This window comes from Ascaphus truei, chromosome 15, assembly GCF_040206685.1.
Source record: "Ascaphus truei isolate aAscTru1 chromosome 15, aAscTru1.hap1, whole genome shotgun sequence".
Lineage (NCBI taxonomy): Eukaryota > Metazoa > Chordata > Amphibia > Anura > Ascaphidae > Ascaphus > Ascaphus truei.
In genome coordinates, this window is record NC_134497.1 from 19,857,624 (window position 1) to 19,870,079 (window position 12,456).

Genomic DNA, 12,456 nt, shown 5'->3' on the forward strand with positions numbered 1-12,456 from the left:
TGTGCGTGTGAGAAGGGGGCGAGTGTGGTGTGCTTGTGCGTGTGAGAAGGGGGCGAGTGTGGTGTGCTTGTGCGTGTGAGAAGGGGGCGAGGGTAAGTGAAGGTAGAGAGGCCTCACGCCTCCTGCGGCATTTAATTTAAGTGCCTCGGGGAAGAGTGCGGGGTCTCTGCAACCACCGCGCTCCCCCCCCCAGAAAATCCCGCACCCCCCCAGTTTGCGAACCCCTGGTCTAACGGGCAGAGCTGCCCCCACATCTGCCCATGCTAGAATAAAAGGTGGAGTGAACTTACCCCAGCCCCCCGGTAACATGCCCAGCGGGTCCCGCTCCTCCTTCTGCGCCAAAACATCCTGGTTCTAGACGGAAAGAAACAATTCCTCGGTATTACCGACCAGATCCACTGTCCGGCGTCCGGGAATGATCACATGACCGGCTCCTGAATGCCGGACACGGAAGAGGTGGGGGGGCTCGGGCTGGTCACTCCGGAGGAGACAGCTCAAGACCATCCCAGATAACATGTGTACAATAAACATTCAGACTCTTGCTCTGCTTGAGCAATGCATTATGGGTAAACGTATGATCTGTGAACGTGCTCACGTCCCCTTTTACTTCTAACCTCAGAAATGGCTAAATTGCCGTTTCACTTGTACTTTACTTGTATAACTACAAACTGCCTTTCCTTGCTGATTTCCTGTGATCTTTTACTTCTCACTCTGTATAAGTTATAAACAGGAAGCCACTACACAGGTTCTTGCCCTTGGAAATAGAACAAACATGTTCTACTGTTATATCTAGCTTTTACCTTGTCTCTGCAAGAACCTTTGCTAATTTGTGTAAGTACACGGTCACGGCATCATAAGAATAACATCCAGTGCCTATGTTAACCAGACCGGTCCGGTTGTGCATATGTATCTCTTGCTCTAGCTACGCAAAGTCTCTGTCAGACTGTTCCCTGAAAATAAGAGTACAGCTTGTTTCTTGCACACGAGCAAGCGCCCGGGGCGTAGCCACTGTGATCAAGGCACAGACACACTTCAAGTGCACAAATGGGTCACAGAGGAGACGCTCTTTCTTTTCTTGTTGAACGTTGCGGTTCAGCAAGAGTCTGCACGGGGAAACACCCCTCCTGCCTATTTCTCCCCCTCCCCTTATCTGTATTGGGTTTCTGACAAGGACAGGGGTGGGGCGGATGGGATAAGGGGGAAGAAAACACTTGATTGACAAACCTTCCCCCAATCAGACGACCGGAAGGCGTGTGTAAATTGAAAAAATAAATGGCGTGTGAAGGTGCCTAATTGCCAAGATTGACAATGGGTGCTACCTGTGTGCTACCTGTGTGCTACCTGTGTGCTACCTGTGTGCTACCTGTGTGCTACCTGTGTGCTGAGTTGATGTATTATCAAGGTAGAGGATAACTGAAATGACCAATTAACCTCCAAAAGCACCCAGAGTGCGCTTCTTTTGGAGGCCAATTGGCCATTTCAGTTATCCTCTACCTAGATAATGAACCAGAAGACGAGCAGCGAGAAACAAAAAGCAGCCAGATCTTTGCTTTCTGCACTTAGTTTTGCATCAGGAAGGCAAGTTAAATGGTTTACAAAAGATTGGCGGCGCAGACGTTTGGGGCGCAAGGGGCGCAAACGTTTGGGGGGCAAAAGATTGGGCGGGGGGAGGGGGGGTTTGGCTGGCTACATGGGATCATACACTTAACCATATGAGTGCCGTAGGGGCCCTGGCACAACAAGCAGAAAGCCCCTGAAGTTGCCCCTACGTCACGGGGAACCTCGGATTGCCGGACCTCATGGCGCGGGGGCATCCAAAGGGTTAAACGCAGCCACGTGAAAGGGGAAGATTTGGCCGCTTTATAAAGTAACCAAGCACGTTTTCTTCAGGGAACTAAAAATGGCGGAGACTTGGTCAATCAAGTTATTCCACCGCCTTATCCCACTGCGTCCGGTGAAAGCACTACCCAGAATCCCTGTCTGCAGCCCGACCACGTGACTGGTGCGAGTGGCGCAGTTTCGGCCCCCCCCCCCCCCGCCCCCCCGGGTCTCACCCCGTAGATGAACCTCTGGTTGAACTGTTGCATGGCGCCCTGCAGCTGTGTGCGCTGGAGCTGCCACTGCTCGTAGTTGCGCACGGATTCCAGCGTGGGCCGCTGCCACGTGGTAGTCCGGGTTATATGGTCAACGTAGTAGATCCGTGCCATGTTATCCACGCGGCGTTCCCACCTAGAGGGGGCGGAAGGGAGATGGGTATTATAGATACATACATACACGCCCACACAAACTGCAGATACGAGGTGTGTGGTGTGTGTGATGTGTTGTGGTGTGTGGTGTGTGTGGTGGTGTGTGTGGTGGTGTGTGCGAGTACCACAGCCCACCAACTTTAGGGGCCCGCCCGCCACGCGCCGGGACAGTGTTCCTGCATTTCTAAAGCCCCCCCTTAAGGGGAAACTTAATGGTGTTGGAGTATCCAGGAATCCCCCCGAAATGCCGGCATCGGACTCCCCCTCTCCCCCAAGCCACCGAGAGATGGGCGCTGAAGCGGGGAACAGCTCCGCCTCCAGGCAGCTGAACAGATCGCTCTTCATGAGCAGGGTAACGCAACCGGCGGGGTTTTTCAGGTGACCGTATGAACGTTGAAAACGTTTCAAGCCGCCATGGCCCCAGAGAAGCCATCCGCGTTCACGTGACGGCTCCTCGCCAGCGATCGCGGCGTCGGCCGCCGTGTTCTGCGCTCCTGTGGACTAGCCGATGACATGGCTACGTCCTGTGGCCACAGGAGTGCCCAACACCATGAAGTGGGAGCTACACCAAAGGGTTATTGCGGCAATCCCACCGATTGTGCGACAGAATTCGGCCCGGGGGTCCCCCCAGGTCTGGACCGCGCTATTTTTACCTCCGGCGACCCGTCGGTTCCCGTCATACTTACCGGTTTAGTAGTCGGCGCGATCCTTCATGGGTTTTCAAAGATGGCGCCTAAGGTCATCCAATAGGAACCCACAACGCCATCCCACCGGCTTCCTGTTGACCCGAGCGATCGGCGGGAGCAGAAAAGCTGGCGAATAGACCGCCAAGTATCTTGGAAATTGGGTGGTCCGCGGAGCTACAAAATAGCGTGATACAGACCTGGAAGACCCCCAATGTTCGGGGGGGATCACAGCTTTAGGCCTTGAGTGAACAGAGAGGCCTGCAACTGATTGCAAAGAGCTGAACATAGGCAGGTGCCTGCCCCAAAGAGCTTACAATCTAATCGCTGTGTGCAAGACATAGGGAGATAAGGTAACTCGACACTGGGATACGAACAGGATTCACCCACTTCAAAGGCCGTGTTATCATGAAGTGTCTCCCGCGCGGTTGTCCTGAATGGGCCTCGGGGGGTTTAGGTGGGAACGGCGGGATATACCTGGCACTGGTCAGGCAGGGGGCTCGGCTGTGTCACGCTGTCACTTACCCAGGAGGAAGGGGCTCGGGACGGTCCCACGTTGTTCTTTTCGCCACGTGATCCACAAAGTACATCCGGCCTTGCTGATCCACCCTCTGCTCCCAGCTGAAAGCACAAAAAGGGTCTTTGAGGGTCTTCTAAACTGAACAACTAAGTCACAAGTCCGGTGACCCAACATGGAAAACTCCCCTTGTTACCTCATATACCCCTCTTATTACCCCATATAACCCCTCCCAATAAATCGCCTATTACCCCATATAACTCCTCCTATTACCCATATAGCCGCTCCCTATAACTCCTCCTATTACCCCATATAGCTGCTCCCTAACACTCCTCCTATTACCCCATATAGCCGCTCCCTATAACTCCTCCTATTACCCCATATAACCCCTCCCTATAACTCGCCTATTACCCCATATAACTCCTCCTATTACCCCATATAGCTGCTCCCTAACACTCCTCCTATTACCCCATATAGCCACTCCCTATAACTCCTCCTATTACCCCATATAACCCCTCCCTATAACTCCTCCTATTACCCCATATAGCCACTCCCTATAACTCCTCCTATTACCCCATATAACCCCTCCCTATAACTCGCCTATTACCCCATATAACTCCTCCTATTACCCCATATAGCCGCTCCCTATAACTCCTCCTATTACCCCATATAGCCGCTCCCTATAACTCCTCCTATTACCCCATATAACCGCTCCCCATAACCCCATATAACTCCTCCTATTACCCCATATAACCGCTCCCTAGAACTCTTCCTATTACCCCATATAACCGCTCCCTATAACTCCTCCTATCACCCCATATAACCGCTCCCTATGTCCCCCCTGCCCGGAGCGGAGCCCCTGACACACTGACACAGAGATGCATGGACAGAATACGCGGTGACCTCATGGGGTTTAACGTTGCAGTAGTCGCCGAGCCGCTGACACATACCCCGGGGGGAGGGGACCCTGGTTAGGGGGCCCCACCCGCTGGCCGTCAATGTTGATGGGAGCGATTTGCCTGGAGACCGGAGGGGCGCTGGGCGCTCCGGTGGGGTCTGCGTCCGGCATCGGCATGGGCGGGCTGCTCGGTAAGGCGGTCTCGCTGGGGTCGGGGAGGGCAGGGGGGGCACCGTTGGAGGGGACTACGGAGGGAGAACAGAGTGGGGATATTACTTGGTTATCATACAGTGAAGATGTTGGGGAGGGGTCAACTCAAGCCCTCAAGGCCCCCCTAACAGGTCAGGATTTCAGGATATCCCAGCTTCAGCACAGTTGGCTACATCAGAGGCACAGTCGAAGACTGAGCATCTGATTGAGCAACTTGTGCTGAAGCAGGGACTGATTGAGCCACCTTTGCCAAAGCAGGGACTGATTGAGCCACCTGTGCTGAAGCAGGGACTGATTGAGCCACCTGTGCTGAAGCAGGGGTATCCTGGAAACCTGACCCGTTGGAGGGTCTTGAGGACTGGAGTTGAGAACCCTAGTTAATGTATTAAACTTACATTCAAAGTCCTTTCCGTTCTGCTGCTTTAGAACAAGCTGCATTGCGTTTTACATTATTATAAAAATAAATTATTACAGGTTTGAAGCAGGGGGTCTCCGGAGCTGAACCCCATTAATCTCAGCTCTGGGGACCCCCTGCTTCACGAGATGCAGACCTCCGTAGGGGGCGCCGGTATCTGCAGCCAGGGAACTCGCGTGCCTAACATAATGGCAAGTTTAAAAAAACTCCCACGTCACCCGGACCAATAGGAAACCGTGATGTCATCCCTTGCGGCTTCCTATTGGCTAGCGTGACCTGGACGTTTAAACTCCACAGAGATACCGGCGCCCCCCACGGGAGGTGAGTATCTCCGGAAGCAGGGCGTCCCCCGGAGCTGAAATGAACACCGTTCACCTGCGGAGACCCCCGTGCTTCAATCTTGAAATTAAAAAAAAAATTGAATTTAAAAAGCAATGCCGCCTGTTCTGCCGGTTTAATACGTTAGCTGTGTAACACTGCACTCTCCTCCCCCCCCTCTTTACGCCCTTTTTAACGCATTGTAATGTATCACGTTTCCTTGGGTCGCTGTAGCCACCTTTTAGGAAACCACAGCACTTCCTCGTTTGAAATAGGCGGCCATATTCTGAACCCGTATCTTCGCCGATCGATCACGGGAGAACGGATCGATCGGCAGCTTAGGTAATGACGTTTCCTTAAAGCTCAGCAACCGCTGCATCTATTAACTGAAACCAAAGCAGAAGTCCAGGCGGCACTGCCACTTTAAGAGAGGCGGGCAGCGGGGCCGCGGTCGGCAGCGGGCCAAAGGCCAAAAGCGTTTTGATTGGTTGATGAGCTGGCGTCGCGTGGCGGTAATGAGGCCGTGCGACTCACCGATACTGGACGATCTGCGAGGGGTGGGGGGCGGAGGCCGCGACGGTCGGGGGGGCCTGAGGGGCTTGAACCCCCCGTTGGCCAGGAATGGAGAGCCGGTGCCGTTGACCACGCTGCTTTCGCTTGTCCCGTCGCTGGCGTCGCCGCTACTGGAAACAAACAAACGCCAGTGTTAAAATCTGCATGAGAATAGCGGGGCGCGCCTTTAACGGACAGCCGGTAATTCTGAGGGGCCGCCCCTTCCAGCAGCGAGAGGGTTAATTAGACTTAAACACTGCGACTCAGTGATTCAACACCTGCTTAAATATAGATGAGTCCTCAAGGGCCACCAACAGGTCAGAGATTAGGGACCACCTGTGCTGAAGCAGGGATATCCTTAAACCCTGATATGTTGGTTTATGAGGACTGAGGTCGGCCTCCCCTGGTGTAAAGCCACTGGTATTAAGCTACGACTATTGTCCGGCATGAAATATTCACACCGGGGGTTTGCGGACACGCTTTGTAGTCCGGCCGGCGGTTGCGATTAATGCCCCCCCCCCCCCCCCGTCTGTGACTCAGCGGGGAACGGATTGAAATGCCCAGTCTTGTATTTGAGCTGAATGGAGCCTGTGTGTGTATCCAAAACCCTCACTTCCTACCCGACAAGGGGGCAGGCGAGATAAAGGATGGTGAAAACCCCTCCAAGGCTTTGTCTGCCATTGTAATCTTAACGAATATATCCATCTATCTATATACGAGCTGCACCCGGCAGAACATACACCTGTCTAAGGGAACTGAAAGGTTATTAAACATTACACTGTTTTCATCCCTCCCTGTTAGGCTGCGGGCATGGTGATCGCGATGGTGCGCAGGAGGGCGCGCACGGCGCCATCACATAGAAGTGCCTCTATGAGGCCGCCTATATAGTGCGGACGCGCGCGGGAGCAGAGGCGCCGGCGATGCAGGAGGGAACAGAAAAATCTGTTTTCGCGCGGCGGCCGGGCGGCAGTCGGGTCACAGGAGCGGTCCACCCGATGAGGGCAAACCAGCTCCGTGAGGTCACGGCCACGCCCCCCGACATGCCCCCCGCCTCCTCTGCATGCAGGACACAGATCTCCTCTCCAGCATTCACCATGGCCGTAGCCTAAGGCTTTGCCGTCTCTCGTCCCCTCTTGCCCACCTTAGGCTACGGCCCCAGTGTTGGCGCGCCTCTCGTCCTGTGCACAGCTTAAAACCGCCATCTACGGTCTGTAGGGATCGATGGGAGGCGCGTTGCCGCCATCACCACCATCACCACCAGGGACTTAGCCTTACTCTCTCCTCCACCATGCCCTGCTCTTCTGTGCACTCTCTCCTCCCCCTCCTCTTTTCACTCCCTGCTCCTTTCTGTGCATATACTACACTCCCTCCTCTCCTACTCAGCTCATCTGTCTCCTCTTACTCACCTTGCGCTCTCTCCTCCCCCCTCTTTACACACACTGCCTTACTGTGTCTGCTCCTCTCTGTACACCCTACACTCCCTCCTCATATGTCTCCACCTGGCGTTCCTGTCTCTCCTCCCTTCTTCTTGCACTCCCTCCTACCCCGTGTGCACACTGCTCTCTATTCCTTTCACAGAGAGGGGCGGATGTGCAGCCTCACTTGCTTTCCCTGGTTGAGTGACTGGCCGTTCAGTCTATCACAGAGGGATGTGCAGACATCCTTAGGCATATAGATATATATTTAAAATATATATATGTTGGTCCACTACGTAAATTAAGGACATCAAGTGGCACTGAGAAGACATTAAAAAATATTGTTTTTTCCACTCTTAAGATTTCAACGTTGAAACAAAAGCCTTAGGTGTTATTACAATATCTATTTAATGTCTTCTGGTCATAAGACTGCTCGTCAGTCATCTGCATGTTTAGCTTTTCTCTCTGTTTGCAAGGTTATTATAGTGCTTTTGCAAGGTAAACATACATAACCGATTTGATTGCATTGATAGATCTTCATTTTATAACGAGATAAAAGTGACGGTTTTGCAGGGTCCTTGAACTAAAAACGGTGACACGTTTAAGTGGTTAAGTGTCACTGTGAAATTGTGCTCATCGCTGCATACACGCTTAAGATATATAAACCAAAATAACCCAACACACAAACCTAGTACAGACGAGATTGCAGCTTTAATAAAAGGAGCAATCCATGCAATATCCTACGTTTAAAAAATAAATAAAAAAGTAGTAGTATTAGGCAATACTCTGCATTTTTTTTTAAATTAAACTCAATGCTATTTTTAATTAATTTTAATATTATTTCTATAGCAGGCTTTAGCACACCTCCCCACGGGTGCAAGATCGTTGCAACAATTTCCCATTTGTGATCATGTTGCCAATGTTCCCAGCAGTTAGAGCTGCAAACTGTAACAGTAGATAATGTTACTTAGTTATATAGGAATACATTGCAGCTGCGGCGTTACACTGAAGGATTGATGGAAACGGAAAGGCGGCCATTTAGTGAACCCTGGGAAGCAGGAACTTTGCTAATCGATCACGGCAGAACAAAATCGATCCGCACCTTAGGTAATTAGTTATCAATAAAAGTAATCAAAGGCTGCATATATCAAAAAATATATATATTTTTGTTAACGTGCCACTAGGATGGCGCCTGTCAGTAATGTTATTATAACTACGGATTTGACTTTTTGTAGTGTAAATATGACATTCCTTGTCCTTATTAAAGTCCCTGAGCTTTTGAAGGAGTATTTCCTCATTTTATCAGCACCCATCATTTTTCTTTACAAGGAGAAACCCAGGGTCCCCCCCTTAACCAAACATCGCTATTTTCAGCTCCGGAGAAACGGTTCCCGACACACCGGTGAAGATACCGGACTTCAATCTGCCTCAGGGGAAACAAAATGGCTGCCAAATCTCTGGCCAATAGGAAGTTGCAACAGTTGTGGCTTCCTAACGGATGACCATTTCAATCCCCTTTTAAAAAACAGGGAGTAACATGGGTAACTTCACCAGTATCTCGGGGAAGCTGGGGGTCCCCGGAGCTGGAAATAGCACAGTTCTGTTCTGGAACCCCCCCCCCCCGTTCCAGCCCTACAATAATAGAGGTTAGTTAGGGGGGGGGGGGACAGTTGCACCTCGCACGGGTATACGAGGTGGTGTAGGCGTTAAGACGTTACAGATCATCTTACTTTGCGGGGTTTAATTCGCTCGGAGGGTTGGGATTCTCTGCGGAACCTATAAACAAACAAAACAACCGCTTTTCAGACATGTCATCGCATGGTGATAACCCTATACTGCACAATGCTTTGCAGGCCCCTCCGTTTAAGTAAGGCGCCAAAATAAACAAACGAACCGTACAAATTAATAAACATTTTAAAAACCATATTGACGTTATGAATGTTAAAAGCAGGAAAGGAAGTCCCCGCGTTGTCCCGTTAGTGATGTCGTTTATGGGACATGAAGTTCCCGGTGATGTCTGTGTGATGTCACAGACGTCCGTGTGATGTCACAGTACGTTCAGCCCCCCCAGGTGACAGGGAGATACAATGTCACTAGATGACCCAGCAGCAGAGATACTTCCGGGGACACATCGCTGCTAAAGAAACTCACTGACACGAGACCTCCATATTAAAATCCCGTATAACAGGAATATGGAGAACAAAAAGCGCACTAGCAAAAACGGAGCAGGAAGGACCCAAAAACAAAAATAATTAAAAGGGCACTTAATGTGACAAGAGACCCATCCAACGCGTTTCGAACGTCACAGCGTACGGTACCTGTGGGCCGTTTCGCGCCAAAAGAGGGTATTTAATGGATGTTATTACATTGTGTTTTATCCTTGAAAAAGAACGCTGGGACGTTCGAAACGCGTTGGATGGGTCTCGTCACATTAAGTGCCCTTTTAATTATTTTTGTTTTTGGGTCCTTCCTGCTGAAGCAGGGACTGATTGAGCCACCGGCGCTGAAGCTGGGATATCCTGACAACCTGACCTGTTGGAGGGGCTTGAGCCCCCCTGCTGTACAACACTGCCTTGTTTCCACATGGCTTCTAAGCTCCTCTCACTTTGTGACATTACTGGACTTCAAAGAGCCGTATGAGAGGCGCTCAGGGTCAGGCAGCTTCTCTGATAAGTCTCTGTGAAGTCCGCGTGGCAAACCCGCTCTGTGCTGCCTCGTGAAGTGGAGCAAGGCAGGAAAAACACAGCAGGAGTTGCCGTGTGAACACTCTACTGCTTTAAAAGGAGCTTTGCATGAAAGGAGGCAGGGGTGGGTGAGGGGCGGGGAGGGAGACTGCGTTTGCGGCCGCTTACCTGTAACACACATTGCGTATCCGTTTGTTAAGAGTTCGGGGTCCACCTGCAGGCCGTCCAGACACACGGACAGGTCACCCACAGCCTCCCTGTCGCTTACCAACTGCAACGACACGACCACTTCTTCCACTGGAGGGGGGGGGGACACACACGGAAAAGCACAGCACACTTTAATCAGACCCTCCGGGACCGCGGGGAACTGACGGCCGCAATATTGGTCATTATGTGCGGTACAATGTGGTATCTTCCATATTTTGGTACAGATACCTCTACACCAATATAAATATAAATATAAATAATATATATATATATATATATATATATATATATATATATATATAAAAATAATATATATAAATATATATAAAAACCAACGCAGAAAAAAAGAATCCCCTGATAGCACTCTAGCATACAAAAGTTACAACATTTATTAATCACAAGTAGACATACATAAGTTAAAAAAGGGGTACCTCAACCACAACAATCTGAATATCAAGCTGACAAGCACTATTGGTCCGGACTGTGTTGACTTTCTCGACGTTAGAATTAATATTGATCTGGATGGTAGCATCAGTACCGATATTCTTCGCAAAAGTACTTCCACCAACTCAATTTTGCATGCGTCCAGCGCCCACCCGGCACATCCAATACAGGGTGTGCCGGTGGATGAATTTTTACGTCTAAAGAGAAATTGCTCACAAGAACAGACCTTTAGTGCAAGGGCGGCGGAGATGACCTCGCGGTTCCGAGATCGGGGTTACAGTAATTCCATCATTGGTAGAGGAAGATCCAAAACTAAAAATAGATCTCGTATTTCCCTCCTGACAGTCACAGTGGACGACACACAGAAAAAGAAAACAACAGATACGACCATATGCTTCATTGGCACCTATGATCGCAATTGGCGGAAGTATAGGGAAGCCATTCAAAAACATTGGCACATCCTCACCACAGATGCGGATTTGAAACAAGTTCTGGGTGAGAGAGTTCATTTGGTTAGCCGTAGGGCACCTAATTTAGGTGACAAACTGGTTAACAGCCACTATATCCCCAGTAGATCCTCCACCTTTCTTACAAGAGAACAATTAAAAGGTTTTACACCTTGTCGATCATGCTCAGCCTGTCCTTATATGCAGGCTAGCAAGGAATTCTATGATTCTAGAGGACTTACAAAATCTGAAATAAGGTCTGCTTTGAATTGCTGGTTTAAGGCTGTGATCTATTATCTTAAATGTCCGTGCCCAATGATCTACATTGGGATGACAACTAGAGCTTAGATTTCGTGTGTTGGAACACGTTCGTAACATCAAAAATAGTGATCATGACTTTCAAAGCGGATGTAAATTGACCACAGTTGCAAGACACTTTAGACTTAAGCATAATTCAAATATTGACCTATTAAAAGTTTTTGCCATTGATCAGGTATTTTGGGGCATTAGAGGTGGCGATCTGGAAATATCACTATTACAACGCGAATGCCGCTGGATCGTTAAATTGGGAACCTTGCTGCCCCGAGGAATGAACGAATACATGGGGTTCGCAAATGTTACTTTAGCGATCCAGTGTCTTTTTCATCTAATTTCATGGGCACTTATATACAGACATACACCGGTTTAAGGACACTCACTTTAAGTACACTCGCGAGTAAGAACATATCGCTCAATAGGCAAACGGCAGCTCACGCATGCGCCTGTCAGCACGTCCTGAACAGCAATATCGGCTCCCTACCTGTACCGAAGCTGTGCGCAAGCGGGGAGACTATAGAGCCTGTTACACATGTGTTATTTACATCAGTTATGCACGTTTATGAAGATTGCCGTACAGTACATGCATCAATAAGTGGGGAAAAGGTAGTGCTTCACTTTAAGTACATTTTCGCTTTACATACATGCTCCGGTCCCACTGCGTATGTTAATGCGGGGTATGCCTGTATATAAGTTGCCAGCCAATCTTTGTCGCCATTAGTATCTGTTTATTTCATCATTAACACATATTGCACTATTTATTTATTTGTGCATCCATATGCGTTTTTTGTATATGATTTTTGGCAGTTTGATTTGTTTTTCAAATTTTGAAATTTAACTTTATCTTTTAGTTCCTCTACATATATATACACATATACTCTATTCTTTTATTTTTATTAGTTTTTGCCCTCTACAGACTTTTTGATCTCCTGTGTGCTGTATTATTTCTTTTATTTTCTCCTTGTACTCAGGCAGTTAATCCCTGCCTCATACTGCAGATTCCTTTAACGAATAAGGGTCCCTGGAGACAGCTCATTACCATTGCCTCTTGCCAGCTGACTCACTCTTCTGATTACCCCATACGTCACAAATTGATCAGACTATTT

General features: G+C 49.5%; 1 protein-coding gene across 3 annotated transcripts in view; it reads right to left on the reverse strand.

Annotated features, from left to right (window-relative positions):
- Positions 1-12,456, reverse strand: part of ITCH (itchy E3 ubiquitin protein ligase) — an 84,357-nt gene that overhangs the window by 36,364 nt on the left and 35,537 nt on the right. For 2 of the 3 annotated variants that reach the window (XM_075571904.1, XM_075571907.1), the window contains exons 5-11: positions 10,107-10,235; positions 8,985-9,030; positions 5,822-5,970; positions 4,397-4,589; positions 3,455-3,550; positions 2,055-2,229; positions 291-354 (exon numbers count right to left, since the gene is read on the reverse strand). In XM_075571904.1, the coding sequence (XP_075428019.1) occupies positions 291-354; positions 2,055-2,229; positions 3,455-3,550; positions 4,397-4,589; positions 5,822-5,970; positions 8,985-9,030; positions 10,107-10,235 (852 nt within the window). The remainder of the gene's footprint in view (positions 1-290; positions 355-2,054; positions 2,230-3,454; positions 3,551-4,396; positions 4,590-5,821; positions 5,971-8,984; positions 9,031-10,106; positions 10,236-12,456) is intronic. The other variant, XM_075571906.1, reaches the window with a different exon arrangement.